Source organism: Zootoca vivipara, chromosome 4 (genome assembly GCF_965207765.1).
Source record: "Zootoca vivipara chromosome 4, rZooViv2.hap1.1, whole genome shotgun sequence".
Lineage (NCBI taxonomy): Eukaryota > Metazoa > Chordata > Lepidosauria > Squamata > Lacertidae > Zootoca > Zootoca vivipara.
Window position 1 is genome coordinate 63,153,820 of NC_142587.1, and position 18,152 is coordinate 63,171,971.

General features: G+C 42.6%; 1 protein-coding gene across 1 annotated transcript; it reads left to right on the top strand.

The window, feature by feature from the left end:
• Positions 1-29: 29 nt before the first annotated feature.
• POGLUT1 (protein O-glucosyltransferase 1) lies at positions 30-13,147 on the top strand. Its single transcript, XM_035116321.3, has 11 exons — positions 30-199; positions 1,946-2,036; positions 2,998-3,141; positions 5,149-5,284; positions 5,414-5,535; positions 6,318-6,377; positions 7,454-7,553; positions 9,464-9,522; positions 11,217-11,384; positions 11,547-11,603; positions 12,822-13,147. Exons 1-11 carry the CDS (start codon positions 127-129, stop codon positions 12,976-12,978), a joined length of 1,167 nt encoding a protein of 388 aa, XP_034972212.2. The 5' UTR covers positions 30-126; the 3' UTR covers positions 12,979-13,147.
• The last annotated feature ends 5,005 nt before the right edge of the window (positions 13,148-18,152 follow it).

Consider the following 18,152-nt stretch of genomic DNA (forward strand, 5'->3'; position numbering starts at 1 on the left):
TATTTAAGGGCTCGAGGCGCGGTGGGACCAGAGGTTTCGTCCTTTCCGTTGCTCAATGAAACCTTCCTAATGGAGCGCCGGAGCTTTTGATGGTGCTGCGCAAGCGCTGTGGCTGGAGCTGGCACGATGGTGCATCCGCGGCTACTACAAGTTGCAACCCTGTTTCTGTTTGTTCTGTGCTGGGGGAAGAGCTCGGCTGGTGAGTCTTGAGTAAATGCCGCCGGGACCGTGGTTTGCAGAGGGGTCGCGCTCCCGTTGGTATGTGCGCAGCCTCGGAGCGTCGCTTTCTTCTCCTTGCTTCTCGTTGTTACAGCTTTGTTAACAGTAGGCTGCGCTGTGTGTGTGTGATATAAACACCGGCGTAGGGGAAGGTCTTGCAATCTTGGATCGCCGCCTCCGGTCCCGGTTCTGGCCACATGGAGCGATGCGTGCCCAAAGGCAAAACTGTTACAGTACTTCCTAAGTGGCTCCCTTCTCTTTGTCCCGCTGAAATTCTGAAGCCTCCGAGAACTTCCCTGCTTAACTGCTCAAGCAGTGCTTCTGCGGCTGCTGGTGGGGGCAGTACAGTACTGTTCAGCAAACAGGAATTGATTTATCCAATTGATTTACTTAAAATATTAACTGCTTGTGTGTGTGTGTGTGAGAGAGAGAGAGACAGAGAGAGAGAGAGAAGGAAAGAAAGAAAGAAAGAAAGAAGGAAGGAAGGCCCTGATGAAACTCATACCCTTAAAAAAACATGGGGTATTGTGTTGCCCCCTTCTGCCAGAGTAATGGCAAAGTGGACTTGCAGGCAAAATGAAATGAATATCCCAATTTTAGACACTCTTGGGGTGCACTGTTTTCTTCAAAGAAAACTTCACTTTGTGTAGTGCACTAACTCGAATAGGCAAAACAATTTCAATGCCTGTTTTCTTTAATTTCCTGTGGTGCAATTCTATGCATGCTAATTCAGAAGTAAGTCCCCACACCGTGTTCAGTGGGCTTGCTTGGGTAAGTCAGTGTGTTTTAGGACTTACTTATATATTGAATTTATATCCTGCTCTTCCTTCCAAAAGAGCCCAAGGCAGTAAACAACAAGAGCTAAATCAATAAAAACATCCGAAAAACAATTCCAGTGCCAGCGCAGATTGGGCAAAATCTCAACCTAAAAGGCTCGTTGACGGAGGAAGGTCCCTGGTAGGCACTGAAAAGACAAGAAAGCAGCACCTGACTGATATTCAAGGATTGTAACTTTTTTATGTTGCTCAAGCTGGGTTTCTGGGTTTAAAGCAGCTTTCTTGTAAGGCAGGCTACCTTTTCATCACTAGATTAGGTCTCAGAAACAAGCCTGCTACTACACCAGTCTCATGTGGAAATGTGATGCCAGAAAGCTACAAAACCGAGACCCTCAACCATCCACATCGTTGCTGGTCTGAAGGTCCATGAGGTTACCACCAAGCTGAAGCTAAACAGATCTAGGCCTGGTTAGTGCCTGGATGGGTGGCCTCCTGGGAGCAACATGCACCACCTTCAGTTCCACGACAGAAGAAAGGCAGGAAGGAAAGAGAATTAAATAAATATACAATAAAATCCTTCCCTTCCTCCAAAGAGTTCAGGGCAGTATAAATTAATGATACAAGAAGGTTGACCAGTACTCATTACTGAGAAATGCAACTCTTTGAGAAGGGATTCTGCAGGGAAATACCATTATACATTCAGGGGAGTGTTGAGAAGTTCTGGAGGGCAAATAAATGGTGGGGGAATTTGGCCAGGTCCACCCACAAGGGGCTCACAGCATGTTCCTTGAAGCTGCTGTGGTTAAGTCACTGAACAGGAGGCTGGATCCAGATTAATTCTCGACACACAGGACAAAGCCTTGGCTAGCCTGCCTTGATCCCGTGTGGGTGGGCAGGGGGACCTCTTGATGATTGTGTCAAAAATTTAATTCTCATTATGTATGTTTCAGATACAAAATGGAGCAAATTCCTGGTTCAGATAGACAGAGCTGTGGAAAACTACAAACCATGTATGCAGGCAAACTGCAGCTGTCATCAAAGGTGAGGAGCCAGCATCTCTCACAACCCAATTAATATTTACAGCGTGATAGAACTCGCCAACTCTGGGTTGAAGGTGTTACCCAAGGAGGTCTGCTGAATTATAAGCACCTCATTTTATTGGGGATCATTTGCAACAACCTCGTTATTGGGAAGTAGATGATGTGTGCCAAATGAGACCTGACACCATTTACACAGTTTATACTTGTGAATGTTTCTTTTAAAGAGTAAATAGCATGGGTGGTGCCCTGCTCGAGATTGAGAACTGATGCCTGGGTTAATCCATCTGAGTTCCCAGTCTGGATTAGCACCTGCCACTGGTTTTTACCCATTTTTGCGCATGCAAGTCGTTCACACAGTTACTAACTGCATGGCATGTCTAGTTGGAACTTGTGCTGTCTTGAAATACTGTAGTAATATTTAACATTGTAACCAAAACCACCTGTTTGTGAATCGCTTGTTACAGATGACAGAGTCTCGCAGTGATAAAACACTAAACACGACAGAATATCAGCTTGAAATATAGCACCTTAAAATGTCAATCCACAATCAATCGGATGAAGGATGGTATAGCAATTTAATAAATAACAACAACTATAACACAGAACCCACACACCCCCAACACAGAATTGAATTAATATTCCTATGGTGACTGACACAGGGTCATTAAAGCATAGGTTTTATAATTTGTGTGTATCTATTGACCAAGAGTAGAGAGGCAATATAGTGTCTTTGTTGGAAATATAGTAATATTGTTACTAGGTGGAACCAATGGTGTTAATAGTTTAAAGTAGCTCCCTGTTTCAGCTCCCTCCCTCTCTCTGTACAAGGCAGCAAGTTCAATATTTTACTAAAGTGATTGTATTGAACCATTCCATGCTAAAATCCCTTCCTAGAATGACTTAGCTGTTATACTAATTTTCCTTAATGTGTTTAATGATGGATGGAATCTTTCTCCCCTTAGAGTTAGGGAACAGGACTTGGCTCCCTTCCGAGAGGGGATCTCCGAGGAGCTGCTGTCAGAAGCAATCAGTCGAAGGCTTGGGACGCACTACCAGATCATTGAGAAGAAGTTGTACCGTGAACATGATTGCATGTTCCCTGCAAGGTGAGACCAATACAGAATGTATCAGAGAGAGAGAGAGAAACAGGAAAATCTCCCTAGCCTCCTTAACCTATGGGTCACTGAGCAGAAAACATTTGAAAGGGCTAAATTCCAATGTAAGAGGAAGAAACTGATGAGGCATTGCTTTGCCTGAAATGTAGAAATTGCATTTGCTTTTGTGAGAAATCAATATTGACATGGCACTTTAGTTGTGCGAGGAGGTGAGGCGGGTTAGAAGCTGAAAGAAATCGGCAATAAATGCCTCTTGGGAGCAAGGATAATGGAAAGGGATAACTTGCTGAGTTGTCTAAAAACAGTTGTTTGGGTGTCAGAAGGAGCTTGTGTCTGTGCCCAGCTTGGTTTATAGTCATAGTAAAGAGCAAACAACACCAGCATTGCAATGTGTCCCTATTGCTTTCTTGTTTCATTTCAGTCCCTGGGCTTTTTGTGCGGTCATGCTGTTCCTATGGGTATAAAAGCCTTTCTTTGATCTCCATTTGGCTGCTTCCCTTCAAGTCTATGTGGAGAACCCCATTAGCCTTTTATCAGTTGCCTTGCATTCAACCAGCTCTTTCCTTCACCATCTCTACTGCTTGTGTGGTGTGCCTTCATTCAAGTCTTGTTCTTCAAGACATGGGCACTTTACCTTCAGTGCAGTGTAGTGGTTTGGGTGCTTGACTAGGTTTGGTGAGACCTATGTTCAAATCCTCACACAACAACAAAACTGAACTAGAAGACATAACCTACCTTACAGAGAGGATAAAAGTGCAGGTGGGGGAGGAAAACCTGTAGTTCTTGGGGGAAGGAGTAATACAAAAATAATGGGTGGGAGTCAACAAAGTTTTACACAGAGTAGGCCCATTGAAATTAAGGGGACAAGCTTAGTCACATTAATTTTAGTGGGTCTACTCTAATGATCCTTATTCTCAATAATCCTTACAGCATCCTTCCATATCCAGTTAGTATAATTTTTCCTCTGTTGAATTGTATGAAGCCCTATAAGTGCAAATGTGAGGCAGAGGGAGAAGAAGTGGGGAGTTTCTTGCTTGGGGCCACCTGACAAGTTTGTGGGTGAGGCTCAAGCTCAGGACTTATTGCCTCTTAACTCAAACACTTAACACTGGTATCCCTCCCATCGCATGCGGGTAGTTCTCTGAATCTTTTTGAGCTTATTTTCACAATGTAACTGAGTTTAAGGTATCAGTCCTAACAACACAGAGTCCTAACATATGGACAAGTAATTCCATTGACATTGTCTATAAAAATTTCAAGAGTTCACCCTTAGGTAGCCAAAACGGCACTACCCATGCACAAGGAGGCGACATTGGCAGACTTGGGGAAAACTGCTTTGAGGTTCCATTACAATAAATCAGTATGGACATTTACTTCAATAAAAACTGAATAAAAATTTGCATAAGTGCAAATTTTGGCATCTGTATGTTTCATGACACAATGGAAAGAGTGGGCTATCAGGGTTAAAGTCAAACCGTTGGAGAGTTACAGCGCCTGCTGTGGCTGTAGAGACCAATATGGGAGAGACATGTTTCATTGCAGCTGGGGCAGATGAAAGCATCCAGTTATCCTGCTGCAGATGCTCCATGATGTTTCTTCTCTCTGTTCTTCTCCCAGCGGTCATTTCTCCTCTGGTCACTGCTGTGAATATACGACCTGACTGTCTGTCTTCAGGCACTACAGTTGTCTGCAAGGGATTCCCACACTGCAGGGTTGATGTTGACAGCCTTCATGTCACGTTTTCAGACATCTTTGTAACAGAGTTTGTGTGCCAACAGGCCTGGTGCTTTAAGCCAGCTCCACAAAATACATTAGTACATATTAGTTAGTGGCCATAGCACACTTTTTTTTTGCAGGAGAAATCTGAAATCTTGAGTAGGAGGGGAAATGAAATGGAGGATGATCGATGAAGGCATGGCTGGGACTTAATTTTCTTACAGGTCTCACTTGATATGAATAATTCTCAAGACCACCCCTTGCACGTATTGATATCCACAGGTGCAGTGGGGTTGAACACTTCATCCTTGAGATCATTAACAACCTCCCGGATATGGAGATGGTGATCAATGTGCGAGACTACCCCCAAGTGCCCAAGTGGGTGAAACCAAAGATACCCATCTTCTCCTTCAGTAAGGTGAGAGAGAGAGTGGACAACTCCTTGGTCAGACTTGGTGGGGACAGCTAAGACGCTTATTTGAATCCCTTGCGTTACGGAGATATTTTGCAGGAACTAATGTGTTTCTGTCTCTCCATTTTCTGAAAGACGTTGGAATACTATGATATTATGTACCCTGCTTGGACATTTTGGGAAGGCGGACCAGCTGTTTGGCCAATTTATCCCACAGGCTTAGGACGTTGGGATCTAATGAGAGAGAGTCTCAAAAGGTATGTTTCTGGAGAGAAGGATGAAGCTTGTTTTGTGGAGCTTCACTCCTCAGTCTGAAGTATGTTTCCTAAGAAATCAATCGTACTTTGTAAGATGGAAGTATGAATGACATCAGAACTGGCAGTGATCCACAAGCTTTGTAAGTTGTGAGGCACATCTAAGCTAGCTGAGGCTGCGGCCCTATACCCACTTACTTGCGAGTAAGCTCCATCAAATCCATAAGTACACATGTATGGGATTGCACTGCTAATTTGGGGGGCTTTAAACAAGCCAAATTGGTGGAAATCTGAACAGGAGTTAACATATGGGGCAGTGATGACTTTGCAAACATTCAACAGTAAGATGCAAGAGTTTTGGTATTTTTGTGAGTGTGTATTAAGGGGAACTTTAGCTTCTCTGTATAACAACTCGAACTTGCTAACATCCCCTCTTTTCACAGCCTTTAATGGCATAAAGGCTGCCATCGTTGCTTTCTAGAACATCCTGCAGTGATTGAAATAAATACATTGATTCCTAAATATGACACAAACTGACCAGTTTCTCTGCAGTGTCATCAATTTTAGATGTGAAAGAAGTGGCACATTAATCAAATTGTAAAATGCCTTGCTAGAATAAGGGGTGATGGAACTAATAGCATGGAGCAGAGTTTGTTTAGTTGAGGTTACTTAACCTAAAACCAATGAAGGGGTTCTGAGAAATAGGATGGATTTCTTTGCTTCTCTTACTAAGGTGTTATATGTCCATATTTTTTAACATCATGTACTGATCAAACTCTCCTTAGCTCTGCAGAAAAATGGCCTTGGAAGAAGAAAATTTCAAAAGCCTATTTCCGAGGGTCCAGGTGGGTTAGCTCAGTTCCCACTTCCAAACACTGATATACTACCGATGATTTGTATAGTGATAAAACCAAGGCATTAACAAGACTAGGGCTATGTACTGTGTTGCCCAGGAAGATTTGATGTTTACAAATGATATAAACAGGGCTCTGACACATTCTCAACAGGGGTTGATATTTTCAGTTCAGAACAGGGCGATTGTTACCTAGTAAAACAGGTGTACTATGTACTAACATTCTCAATGGTTGATTGTCTTTCCTGCATTCGGGTAGCTATTTGTGTGCAGCCACTGTTCTGAATATTTTATTTAAGTACATACCAGATATTCAAAACAAGATAAAGAGCAGCTTAGGCTTTGCTGAGGGGGAGGAAATGTTAGCTTCCTGCACTTCCTGTTCGTGTTCCTTCTCTGCTTTATTATAATCAAACAGAATGTTCATATTTTTTTGATGACAGGATGGCTTGTGGGTTTTTGTGTGGGTTTTGGATGCAGTGAAGAAGCAAAAATACATTCTAGATCATGGGTAGGCAAACTAAGGCCCAGGGGCCGGATCCGGCCCAATATCCTTCTAAATCTGGCCCACAGATGTTCCGGGAATCAGCGTGTTTTTACATGAGTAGAATATGTCCTTTTATTTAAAATGCATCTCTGGGTTATTTGTGGGGCATAGGAATTTGTTCATTCCCCACCCCCAAAAAATATATATAGTCCGGCCCCCCACAAGGTCTGAGGGACAGTGGACTGGCCCCCTGCTGAAAAAGTTTGCTGACCCCTGTTCTAGATCTTCTGTATCTCAAGGGTGGAGAAACTGTAGCTTTCCAGATGTTGGACTAGAGTTCCCATCAGCCCCAATGAGCATGGTCAGTGGTCTGGATGATGGGAGTTGTAGTCCAGCAACATATGGAGGGGTAAACATTCCTCACACCCACTTATATCTGCAATGATGTGTTATGCATTCATCTAATTATTGATGGAGCTCAGCTTCCTACCATTGTTCCCGTGACATATTCAGTAAATTAGATAAATTTGTCTTCCACGGAGAACATTGTTTAACAGATTTATGTGTCGTTTCACTGGTAGGACAAGTTCAGAGCGGGATCCCCTCATTCTTCTTTCTCGAGAAAATCCAGAACTTGTTGATGCAGAGTACACGAAGAACCAAGCCTGGAAATCCGAAAAAGTAATTACTCTTGAAGGCAGCACTTTCCTTTCTCTTAGAAAAGGGGTGTTCTATTGTTTCAGAGTCTGGCTTCAGCACTAAGCCCCTGTTCTTCAGGAAACATTCATAAGATCACACACTGATATCCTGGAATAATGACCCCTCCGTGGTTCCATACTTGCCATCACTAGCACAGGATAAGAACCTCACTTCAACAAGAAGTATGAATTGAAAGGATGGGGGGAAAACATCTCCTGATGACTACATGTTAGTTCTCCTGGGAGCCCAGTGTAAAAGTGCCATTGGATATGTGAAAAGGAAAGGAAAAACTTAACTGTAGGGGATCGTTTGCAAGTAGTGTCATGTTTAAATTAGGTGCTGGGAACTACATTTATGGCAGTAAGACATTGGAGCATCATGCAGCCAGGGCCCTGGATTCATGTCATGCTGGTGGCACACTTTTTCTGGGAGAGTGTGCGAGGGAGGATACATTGTCGTAAGACACGGGTGCAGAATATTTTCCAGACTGAGGGCCACATTCCCTTCTGGGCAACTATCCAGGGGCCACATATTAGGGCCAGAGGAAAAAGTAGGCAGAGGAAAAAATGTGACTTCCTCCTGCACACACTTGCAATGTCTTCCCTATCGTCCATCAATCCAGTCAAGCAGGGTGTTGGGGGGGAAGGGGAGGCATTTTGAAAGTTCAAGGACATTCCAGGCAGGGAAAAGAACTCAAGGAGGGTGCAGAGGAAGGCTGGTGAGGGGTGGGCCTTGGGAAGTGAATGGGTGGCTGAGGAGGAAGTGTGAAATCTTAAGGGGTGACTAATCTTAAGCATTGCCTTAATTTATTGGTTGTGCCCCAATAGCAGGGTTGCCAAACGTCTGAAATTCTGGAAATAGCCAGAATACTACAGTCAGAAGCAGCATCTGGGTAAAGCTCAACAACAACAACTACAATTTTATTATTTTATTATATATACCCCGCCCATCTGGCTGGGTTTACCCAGCCACTCTGGGTGGCATCCAGCAAAACTTTTGTGTCCGGATTTTCACTTTTTAAAATATGGCAACCCTACCCAATAGGAATGTGTCAGGCAAATTCTGATTCTCTTTTGGTTGAGTGTCCCATAGCTTGTTGGCTGATTTGATTTTCTTTGAGATTCTTGGTTTGGCATCTACCTTACGACATAACTAATCATTCTCGTGCTCTGGTTTTATTTTGTGGCTTGCCTTTTGTGCCTCTCTGTTAAAAGCCCATGCTGCCATCCTCTAGTTATGTTGCGTCTGAGTGGCTTGTTGTATAGGATGTAATTTGGAACTTCTCTACTTAAATATCTGCATTGCATTTCATGGTGCAGAAGAGGAAATAACCAGGACTGTAAGGGAAGTGTCACTTAAATGAAGGTGACGGTTTGCTGTGAACCTTAAAGATCCAGTGAGCTTGTAACTGACCTACCCACTGCTCCGCATTGTGAGGAAACATTATGCAGCTCCAACCTCTTTGTAAGGAACATGTGACAAGAGGACCTTGGACTGGCGCTAAAACAAGTACCGTATGAAGGTTCAGATATACACGTCAAGAAAATGGATTAGGAGAAACCACTGCTTTTTGCAATCATAAAACAAAAATTTAATATGTACCTTGAGCCTGTGCATGTTTACTTAGAAGTAAACCCAATTGAGTTCAACAAGTAAGTAAACGTGTACAGGACCGCATCCTTAGAAATATTTGGACTATTAAATTTACTGTGATAGGTTCCAGGTTTATTTAGATTTCCCTAGGAACAGGGACTCTAACTTTGTCCCTTCTGAAAATAAATCTAACAGAGAAACTGTGCTTGCGCTTATGGTGTTTCACTTTGGTTGTAGTCAGTAGGTAGATATACAACAACAATTTAAAATAAATATATATGTATATATTGTTCTTAAAGGACACTCTTGGGAAACCACCAGCTAAGGAAATTGCACTAACAGACCACTGTAAATACAAGTAAGTAACTGAGTCAGGCTGCAATTCTATACATAAATACGTCAGGAAAGTCCATTGAACGTAATAGAATTTACTTCTGAGTAGACATGCGCAGGATTGAACTGTCCGTCTAGAATTTTGGGGGGCTGTTTTCATCTATCTATCTTGTTTAATGTTAAAATAGATACTGGAAAAGTATTTAGACCATAAAGATGTTCAATTAACCATTAGCTGCAAGACGGGGCATTTGCTCCTATCCTCATGCTGCTGCTATTGGCACCTTTTGCCTTACCCTGAATTGTTTCACAGGCAGGAATATATGCATTCTGTTTGTGCCTTGGAGAATTGCTTGTCCGCTCCACCCTTATGAAAACTTTCTGTCACATAGTTGTGCTAGTTACTGTAATTTAAGGAAGGCATTCAAGGAATCCCAAAGAACCCCTATATCCCCTGGGTGCTACTAAGGATAATAAGTAGCTGATATGATTATACTCTATGGAATATCAGCAGCTCTTCTGGTAAAGCAAACCGAAGGCACTCTCATCTCCGGTCCCTCGAGTATCTCTGTGAGATATTTCAGTGCCACATGTAGATGATGATCCTGCAATACTAGTGTGTTAAATGACTTCCCCGAGGTCTTTTGGGAAGAGCAGAATGGTGCCTGGAATAGAAATTATGGATTCAGGCATGGAGGTTTTTTTAAGCGGAGTAACTTCTGCATTTGTGTTTTGATGCTGCATCCTGCCATCTCCCTGACTTTTTAAGGCACTGTTGTGTTTTTATCTAAAGTATTTTTTAGATAAATGTACTCTTGTAGACTATTTATTTATAGGAACTCACTATAAGGGCCAGGATTGAAACCAAAAATGCAAGCCAACACAATAAATCATTATTTCCCAAACTTGGGTCTCCAGCTTGTTTTTGGACTACAATTCCCACCATCTCCATCTAGCAAGTCCAGTGGCCAGGGATGATGGGAACTGTAGTCTAAAAAAACACTTGGAAACCCAAATTTGGGAAGCACTGCCATAGATGGAGCAACTGTGGTTATGGAAGTTTAGATTTGCCGTATTTGTCTTTTGATACTCTGTGGCAAGAGTCAAATGGCGTATGTTCTTCCCATATGACCCTTCTGTAAAGCAATTAATGTAGTACATAAACAAGTTGAGGAAGAAAAGCCATGCCCTTCTCATAGAACTATATGACGGAGACCTAATAGATCAGGCATCCCCAAACTTCGGCCCTCCAGATGTTTTGGATTACAATTCCCATCACCCCTGACAACTGGTCCTATTAGCTAGGGATCATGAGAGTTGTAGGCCAAAACATCTGGAGGGCCACAGTTTGGGGATGCCTGTAATAGATCTTCGGAGATAGCCAACTTGCTGCCCTCCAGACATTGGACTACAATTCCCATCAACCCTGACCCCCATTGGCCACACTGGCTGGAGGTGATGGGAGTTGTAGTCCAACTATGTCTGGCAGGCACCTTGTTGGCTACCTTTGATCTAGTCCTGCTTGAACAATGATCAGATCTTTAAAGAGCATGCAAGCATTTATTTAATTGTTGTAAATTATTCAAACAAGTTTGACTCTCTAGAAGAATAAAATTCACCTAAAGCTGCATAACCCAGTTTTGTTCAATGATTAAGTAAGTGCACTAGTTGCTGGAGGAGAGGGAATATTGTGAGGTGGTGTCTGTTTTTATTATACAGATACCTCTTCAACTTTCGAGGTGTGGCTGCCAGTTTCCGCTTCAAGCATCTCTTTTTGTGTGACTCGCTGGTGTTTCACGTTGGGGAAGACTGGCTGGAGTTCTTCTACCCTCAGCTGAAACCTTGGGTTCACTACATCCCAGTCAAATCAGATCTCTCTGATGTCAGGTGAGAAGTTGAAACTGAAGCTGCAGTGGCATAATAGCCGCTCCTTGTGTATTGAGATAGAAACATCAATGTACCATGGGAGTTTCCAGGCCAGCTGTTTGTTGAACATCCTTGCTGATACATTCACTTGGAGGATATACAACTTTGCCCACTTTGTTTCAGGGAGCTGCTGCAGTTTGTGAGAGAAAATGACGAGGTAGCCCAAGAAATTTCAAAGAGGTAAGTTTTCCTTATATGTAACTTGTGTAGCTTCCATGAGGCATTTATTCCCACTGCAGAGCACCAGCTGTTGTGATGACTGGCAGAGGTCATAATAGCTTTTGAAAATAAAACTTGCAAAGGCTCAAGGGCAATGATATTCAGAACCCTTTTAAACAGTCCGTGAAATTCCATCCCAAATTCCTTCCTTCAGTGGTGATATTAGTGTGGTGTCGTGTTCCGATATGTATCCTCCTAAGTCATACTTTGAGTTGACCTGTTGAAATCAGTGGACATGACTAACTTAAATTCAATGGTCTCAGTGTGACTCTGACTTATGTTTACAGGTCAACCCGCCCCAACAAAACCCTGATTGGGTATGTGCTCTTGTGCAACGAGGGGTGGGGAATATGCCTAACCTTCAAATAATTGTAAGGAGAAGCTAAGGAATGTTTAGCATAAGGTCGGGCATTATTATGAGGGGAACACTGTTGCTTTGGAAAAGAGGACCACTTCTGAAAGGGAAAGTTACTATGCGGATCAGTGGTTTTTTAGTAGTTCTTGAATTTTTTAAAAAAGCATTGACTTTTTGATGTTAAGGAAGAATACATTCCCATTTCGTCTCCCTTTTAGCCGTGGGTGGAAGATTCAAGACATGAGTTGAATATCCTTGTGCCTGATGTTGAGCCTGGGAAAGATGAGCATGGTTTGCCCACAAGGCCCTGGCAGGCCAGTCTCTGAGACCTGGTGGGCATAGTTAGTCCTGTGGGTCAAAGGTCTCCCACCACCGGGATCTTCAACAAAATCAAGATGAAAATCCTGTGGCACCTTAAACACACAGAGATGTGCTGAGGTTAAGATCTGGGGATTGAATGTACCTGCCAAATATGTACAAAAGTTGCCCATGAAAGCTTATCCCACACAATGTGTGTTGATCCTTACCATGTCTTATAACCCTTGCATTTGCAAGGTTTCTGTACTGTAGTTTCTTCCTACAAAAATTATTGCTGTTCTCTTTCAAATCAAATTAACTATCATAACTTCATGCCGAAGGAAACCTGAGAGCTGTAGCTTAATGGGGCAGATAATTTTCTGTTAGCGATCCCTAGCCCTTCCCTCACAGAACTCCCGTTCCTTGAAGAGATGCACTGATCATTAAGCCAGTTTTCATCCTTAGTTCTTGAGGTATGAACGCCACTAACTGTAGTCATCCTCTTTGCTTGTCTTTCTTGCCTCTAGAGGTCGCCAGTTCATCATGGACCACTTGCGAATGGAGGATATCTCTTGTTACTGGGAGAGACTTCTGATCGAATACTCCAAAGCCCTAACTTACAAAGTTAAACGAAAGAGTCACTACAATGAGATTTCATCCAGAAACCTGAAAACAGAACTGTAAAAATATATTTTTTAAAAACTGTTCCATTTCCAGTTCAGGACCAAGACTTGTGGGCACTGTGAAATCCAAAGAGCAGAAGTGTTTTGTTCAATGGAAGCTCTGCCAAATCTTAGAGGAAAGAAAGTGTTATTGTTACTTACTGTATTAAACTATTTTGTCAAATCTGGAATTTTCTTTGATATCATGGAAAGTAGATTTTTTTCAGAAGTGTTCAGATATGTGGGAAGCCAAAGTTCCACTGAATTCTAGTATTGCTTTGTGGTGAAATCCTTGTGAAAAGGGAACTGATGTTCCATGTTTAACTGACTCGCCATTTAACACCAGATTAATCCTATTGAGTGGGCTGTAGTTTTTTACTGGTGAGTGAATCATTTCATGAATCATCATGGATGCAACATTTAATAGTGTGATCTGCATAGCGTTTGGACAATAGTTCTTTGCAAACTCCGAGTCTTTATATACGGTATTGCCTTCTTGCAAAACATCTAGGTGGTACACAGCAATATGAAAAACTTTTTAAAGCAATTCAAAATAATCATTAAAATGACTGATTACACAACCCTAATAAATAAATAATAAATAAATAATTTTATTATTTATACCCCGCCCATCTGGCTGGGTTTCCCCAGCCACTCTGGGTGGCTCCCAACAGAACCCTAAAAACAGAATACAGTGGCACCTCTGGTTACGAACTTAATTCGTTCTGGAAGTCCGTTCTTAACCTGAAACCGTTCTTAGCCTTAGGTACCACTTTACTCTCCTGGATTCCATGCTCACTGCAGATGGTGACAGCAGTCATGAAATTAAAAGACGCCTGCTTCTTGGGAGAAAAGCAATGACAAACCCAGACAGCATCTTAAAAAGCAGAGACATCACCTTGCCGACAAAGGTCCGTATAGTTAAAGCTATGGTTTTCCCAGTAGCGATGTATGGAAGTGAGAGCTGGACCATAAAGAAGGCTGATCGCCGAAGAATTGATGCTTTTGAATTATGGTGCTGGAGAAGACTCTTGAGAGTCCCATGGACTGCAAGAAGATCAAACCTATCCATAAGGAAATCAGCCCTGAGTGCTCACTGGAAGGACAGGTCGTAAAGCTGAGGCTCCAATACTTTGGCCACCTCATGAGAAGAGAAGACTCCCTGGAAAAGACCCTGGTGCTGGGAAAGAAGGAGGGCACAAGGAGAAGGGAACGACAGAGGACGAGATGGTTGGACAGTGTTCTTGAAGCTACCAACATGAGTCTGACCAAACTGCGGGAGGCAGTGGAAGACAGGAGTGCCTGGCGTGCTATGGTCCATGGGGTCACGAAGAGTCGGACACGACTAAATAACAACCACTTTAGCTAATGGGGCCTCCCGCTGCCGCCGCCGCACAATTTCTGTTCTCATCCTGAGGTAAAGTTCTTAACCCGAGGTACTACTTCCGGGTTAGCAGAGTCTGTAACCCGAAGTGTTTGTAACTGGAGGTATTTGTAACACGAGGTAGCACTGTAAAACTTCAAACATTAAAAACTTCCCTAGGCTAGGCTGAGAAATGCTGACCAACCCAGCTTTATGGAGTTGACTGATGAGGCAAAGCTATACAGTATGTGGGAGATCTATGGTCAGAAACTCTCACTCCCATGCTTTCCTTATTATTACTAATTAACAGCCTGACGTAGCCCCTTTGAAGATTGGCGAAGTGATTCTAAAGACGCAGGTTTTACCATACTTTTTTCCTGATCTGAACTACTTCCCCAAAGCTGCTACCGTATTAGCTAGAGAGGAAAAAGACCAGCACAGCTTCTTCCTTCGCTCTTGTTTGTGAAAAGCCACCTTGCCACTTTTATTCAAGGACTATGTCCATGTTGCTGCAAAATCTGGAGAGGAACGAGAAACCTTGCAGTGCTATGGAGCAAATGGCAGCCCTGCGAAAGATGGTAGTTAAGCCATTCCACATCCACGTGGAAATAGCCTGAGAAGTGCACAGCCAAGTTGTGCGTCCCATCCTTCACATGTCAAATATGGTCTCTCCTGCCTTGATTTTTGGTCTGAATTTCTGGCAAATGATCTCATAGTTTACTTTGCATAAATCAACAGTGTCTGTTCAGCAGTAGTGTACTGGCAAATTCAGAAGTGCAGGGTCCCTTCATGATAGTGTGGTATAGTGGTTAAGAGTGCTGAACTAGTGCTGGGGAGACTTGGGTTCAAATCCCCACTCAGATATGAAGCTCACTGGGTGATCTTTTTATTTAACTTTTTTTTAAAAGTGCACCATCCTTCATCTGTAGATCTCGGGGTGGTTCACAATATAAAAATACAAAATACGTAATAAAAACAAGAAAAAACCCACAAACCAATAACTGCCCCCCACCCCACATCCTCCTATAAACACATTTAAAAGGGGTATAAGCTCCTATAAACACATTTTAAAGGGGTATAAGCTGTTAAAAGGCCTGGTTGAAGAGAAATGTTTTTGCCTGGCACCTAGAGGTGTATAACGAAGGCGCCAGTCGAACCTCCCTAGGGAGAGCATTTCACAAACGGAGCCACCTCTGAAAAGGCCTGTTCCTGAGTTGCCGTGCTCTGAACCTTTCATGGAGGAGGCACACAAAGAAGAGCCTTAGATAATCACAGAATCTGGGTAGGTTCATATGTAGAGAAGTAGTCCTTAAGGTATTTTGGTCCTGACCTTGGGCCCAATCTATTTCACAGGGCTGAAATAAATAGTCACAGCCATGCTCCTATACAACCTAAGAGTATACAGTATGCAATATAAAATAATTATACAATAATCTTATACATGCTGCAGAAATAGTAACAGGTTTTTGATCCTCCGCAACCCTGGACCACTGCTATACAGGCCTGTACTCACTGGGAGGCGGTGAGAGAAAATTTCATATGCTGCAGAATGCTATATTAATTACTGGTTGTGTCTCCTGAGTATGGCGTGTGTGTATTGTATATATTGTAGATATTGGAACTGGTACTGCATAGTATTCCTCATTACCTTCCTCACTGAGCTTATAGATGATGGGGAAGAAGAAAAAACAGCATGACACTAAAACAAATTTGCAGGTGCTGCGTAAGGAAGAGGGACCAATGGAAGAATTAACTCAGGAAATCAAACTATGTGGCATTATTGTGTTGGGTACGAAAGAGGAGGAAGAATGTTAAAAAATGAGACAAAACCCTAAATTTATCTTCAGTGAAGGGAATTAATCTGGTATGTTCAAAAACTCATCTCTAAATGATCTTTTGGATTAAAAAAGAAAAACCTGTTTTGATGGCTGAATTAATACTGAAATTGGATTTTTTTTTTTTTTTGCACTGTGACAACAAAGAACCTGGGCAATCGACAGATGTTCTGCCCTACATGATGTAACAAGTAATGAACTACTTGTATTTTGTTTCTGTCACAAGTGTGTGAATGAATGAATGAATTTATTATTTTGGTCACAGACCAGTTCCAGCTCACATACAAAATGCAGTTCAGTATAGCAGGGACAGTACAGATATAGCAGCAATTAAACCTACATAAATTAGATCTTACTCGCTAAAATATAACTTGAAGTTGTCATTTATAAAACCTTGATCATGATGATATCACAGCTTGTTCCCTAAGTTTTATGGCAATTGCACAGAATTTGGCCACCTTTAACATGATCTCTGGATCTTTTTCCTCTACCAGAGATTTTAAACATTGGAGTTTGGACCCATTTAAAGATTTTTCCATAGCAGGGGTGATAAATGCCAAGCATATGTCCCCATAGAAACGACATTGTAACATGGCATGAGAGACAGTTTCTACCTCCATCGAGCTGTAGGGACAGACTCCTTCCGCATATGGTTTACCCTTGAATCTGACCTGCAATAACGCAATGGCAGCACATTGAATCTAGCAAGGGTGAACAAGATTCTGTATTTGGGTATCTGTAATTTTGACAAATATATTGCTGGGTATCTGTAATTTTGACAAATATATTGCTGGGGTAAACCCTCTCCCATTGTCTTTTATTGCTGGGTGTTTATTCATCTCGCTCACATGGCATTGTAGTTCCACATCCCAAATTTGTTGGCGGGTTATTGCTCTAGCTTTCTCATACCCTACACCTATCAAGGCCTGTGGGGTTAAGCCTCTTAGCTTTTCGTGCAGTGTAGCTTACCTTTTGGATTTTTAGGAATCCAGTAGGGTTAAGGGAGTCAACCCGATGTCACAAATGTGTTTTGGGCTGGTAAGAAAGGTTATAAACTTAATAATTTACTTTACTGCTCTGTTCTAATTATTGCAATCTGCCCCTAGTTATATGACAGGAAGCTCAGGCAGCAAGCTTTTCTTGTTTTCTTTTCCACTCAGGATAAGAGCATGAAAGATTTGACTTTGCTCAATGATGGAAACTAAGGTAACTTTAAGTACACCTGCTGCTGACAGTGGGTATCACTGGACATGATGGAACTTATTTTTGATCAAATGTGCACAGGATTGCATCACATATTTACCCTCAGTACAGTTAAAAGAACCTTGCTTTAAGTTTCTCAACAGAATTTGGAGCAAGTTTGCACTGTAGTCTCCAGTAGCAGTGCTTTTTAAATATTGCTGGAAGCGTTGTTGTTTTAAAAGAATAAAGTAAAACAATCCTAACTTTGCCTGTTATAATTATGTAGTTCTAAACCATTCCGTCCCAAAGTTTCTGTTCCTCTTAAGTCTTGCTAGCTTTGCCTTTTTGCGTGATAGGCTTCGTCAGAGGGGAGGAATACATACAGCAGTGGACGTGTGTCGTTTCGCCTTTTTAAAAAGCCAGAGCAAATTAAGTCGTCTGCAAAAATAGACAGGGCTCCTGAGCCTCAACAGCCGTGCAAAAAAGGGAATTTCCTCTTGTCGTGCCCCAATATTAATATCTTGCCACCACGCTCTTTTTAAAACCCCAAATCATTTCGACTCCATCGACAATAGGGGCAGAGGAGGTGCAACAGCGTATGCACAGCGCTTCCTGCAAAACAGCTTGTCAGGATTGCGCACGCGCAGTGGCGGGAATCCAACACCTCCCTCCCCTGAGCTAGCGCCGCCTCCCGCTTCGCAGAACCCACTGGCCTGGGGTGCAACAGAAATGCTTTCTAGCCGGGGAGTTGCCTGCGCTGCGTCCTCCAAGGCGCAAGGGCGGCGCGCTCCTCCTTGGCCCACTTCCGGCACAGCT

Coding starts and splice junctions, on each gene's coding strand:
- POGLUT1 (XM_035116321.3), top strand. CDS start 127: ATGGTGCATCCGCGGCTACTACAAGTTGCAACCCTGTTTCTGTTTGTT. Junction 200..1,945: donor CTGGGGGAAGAGCTCGGCTG/GTGAGTCTTGAG, acceptor TGTATGTTTCAG/ATACAAAATGGAGCAAATTC. Junction 5,536..6,317: donor ATGAGAGAGAGTCTCAAAAG/GTATGTTTCTGG, acceptor AACTCTCCTTAG/CTCTGCAGAAAAATGGCCTT.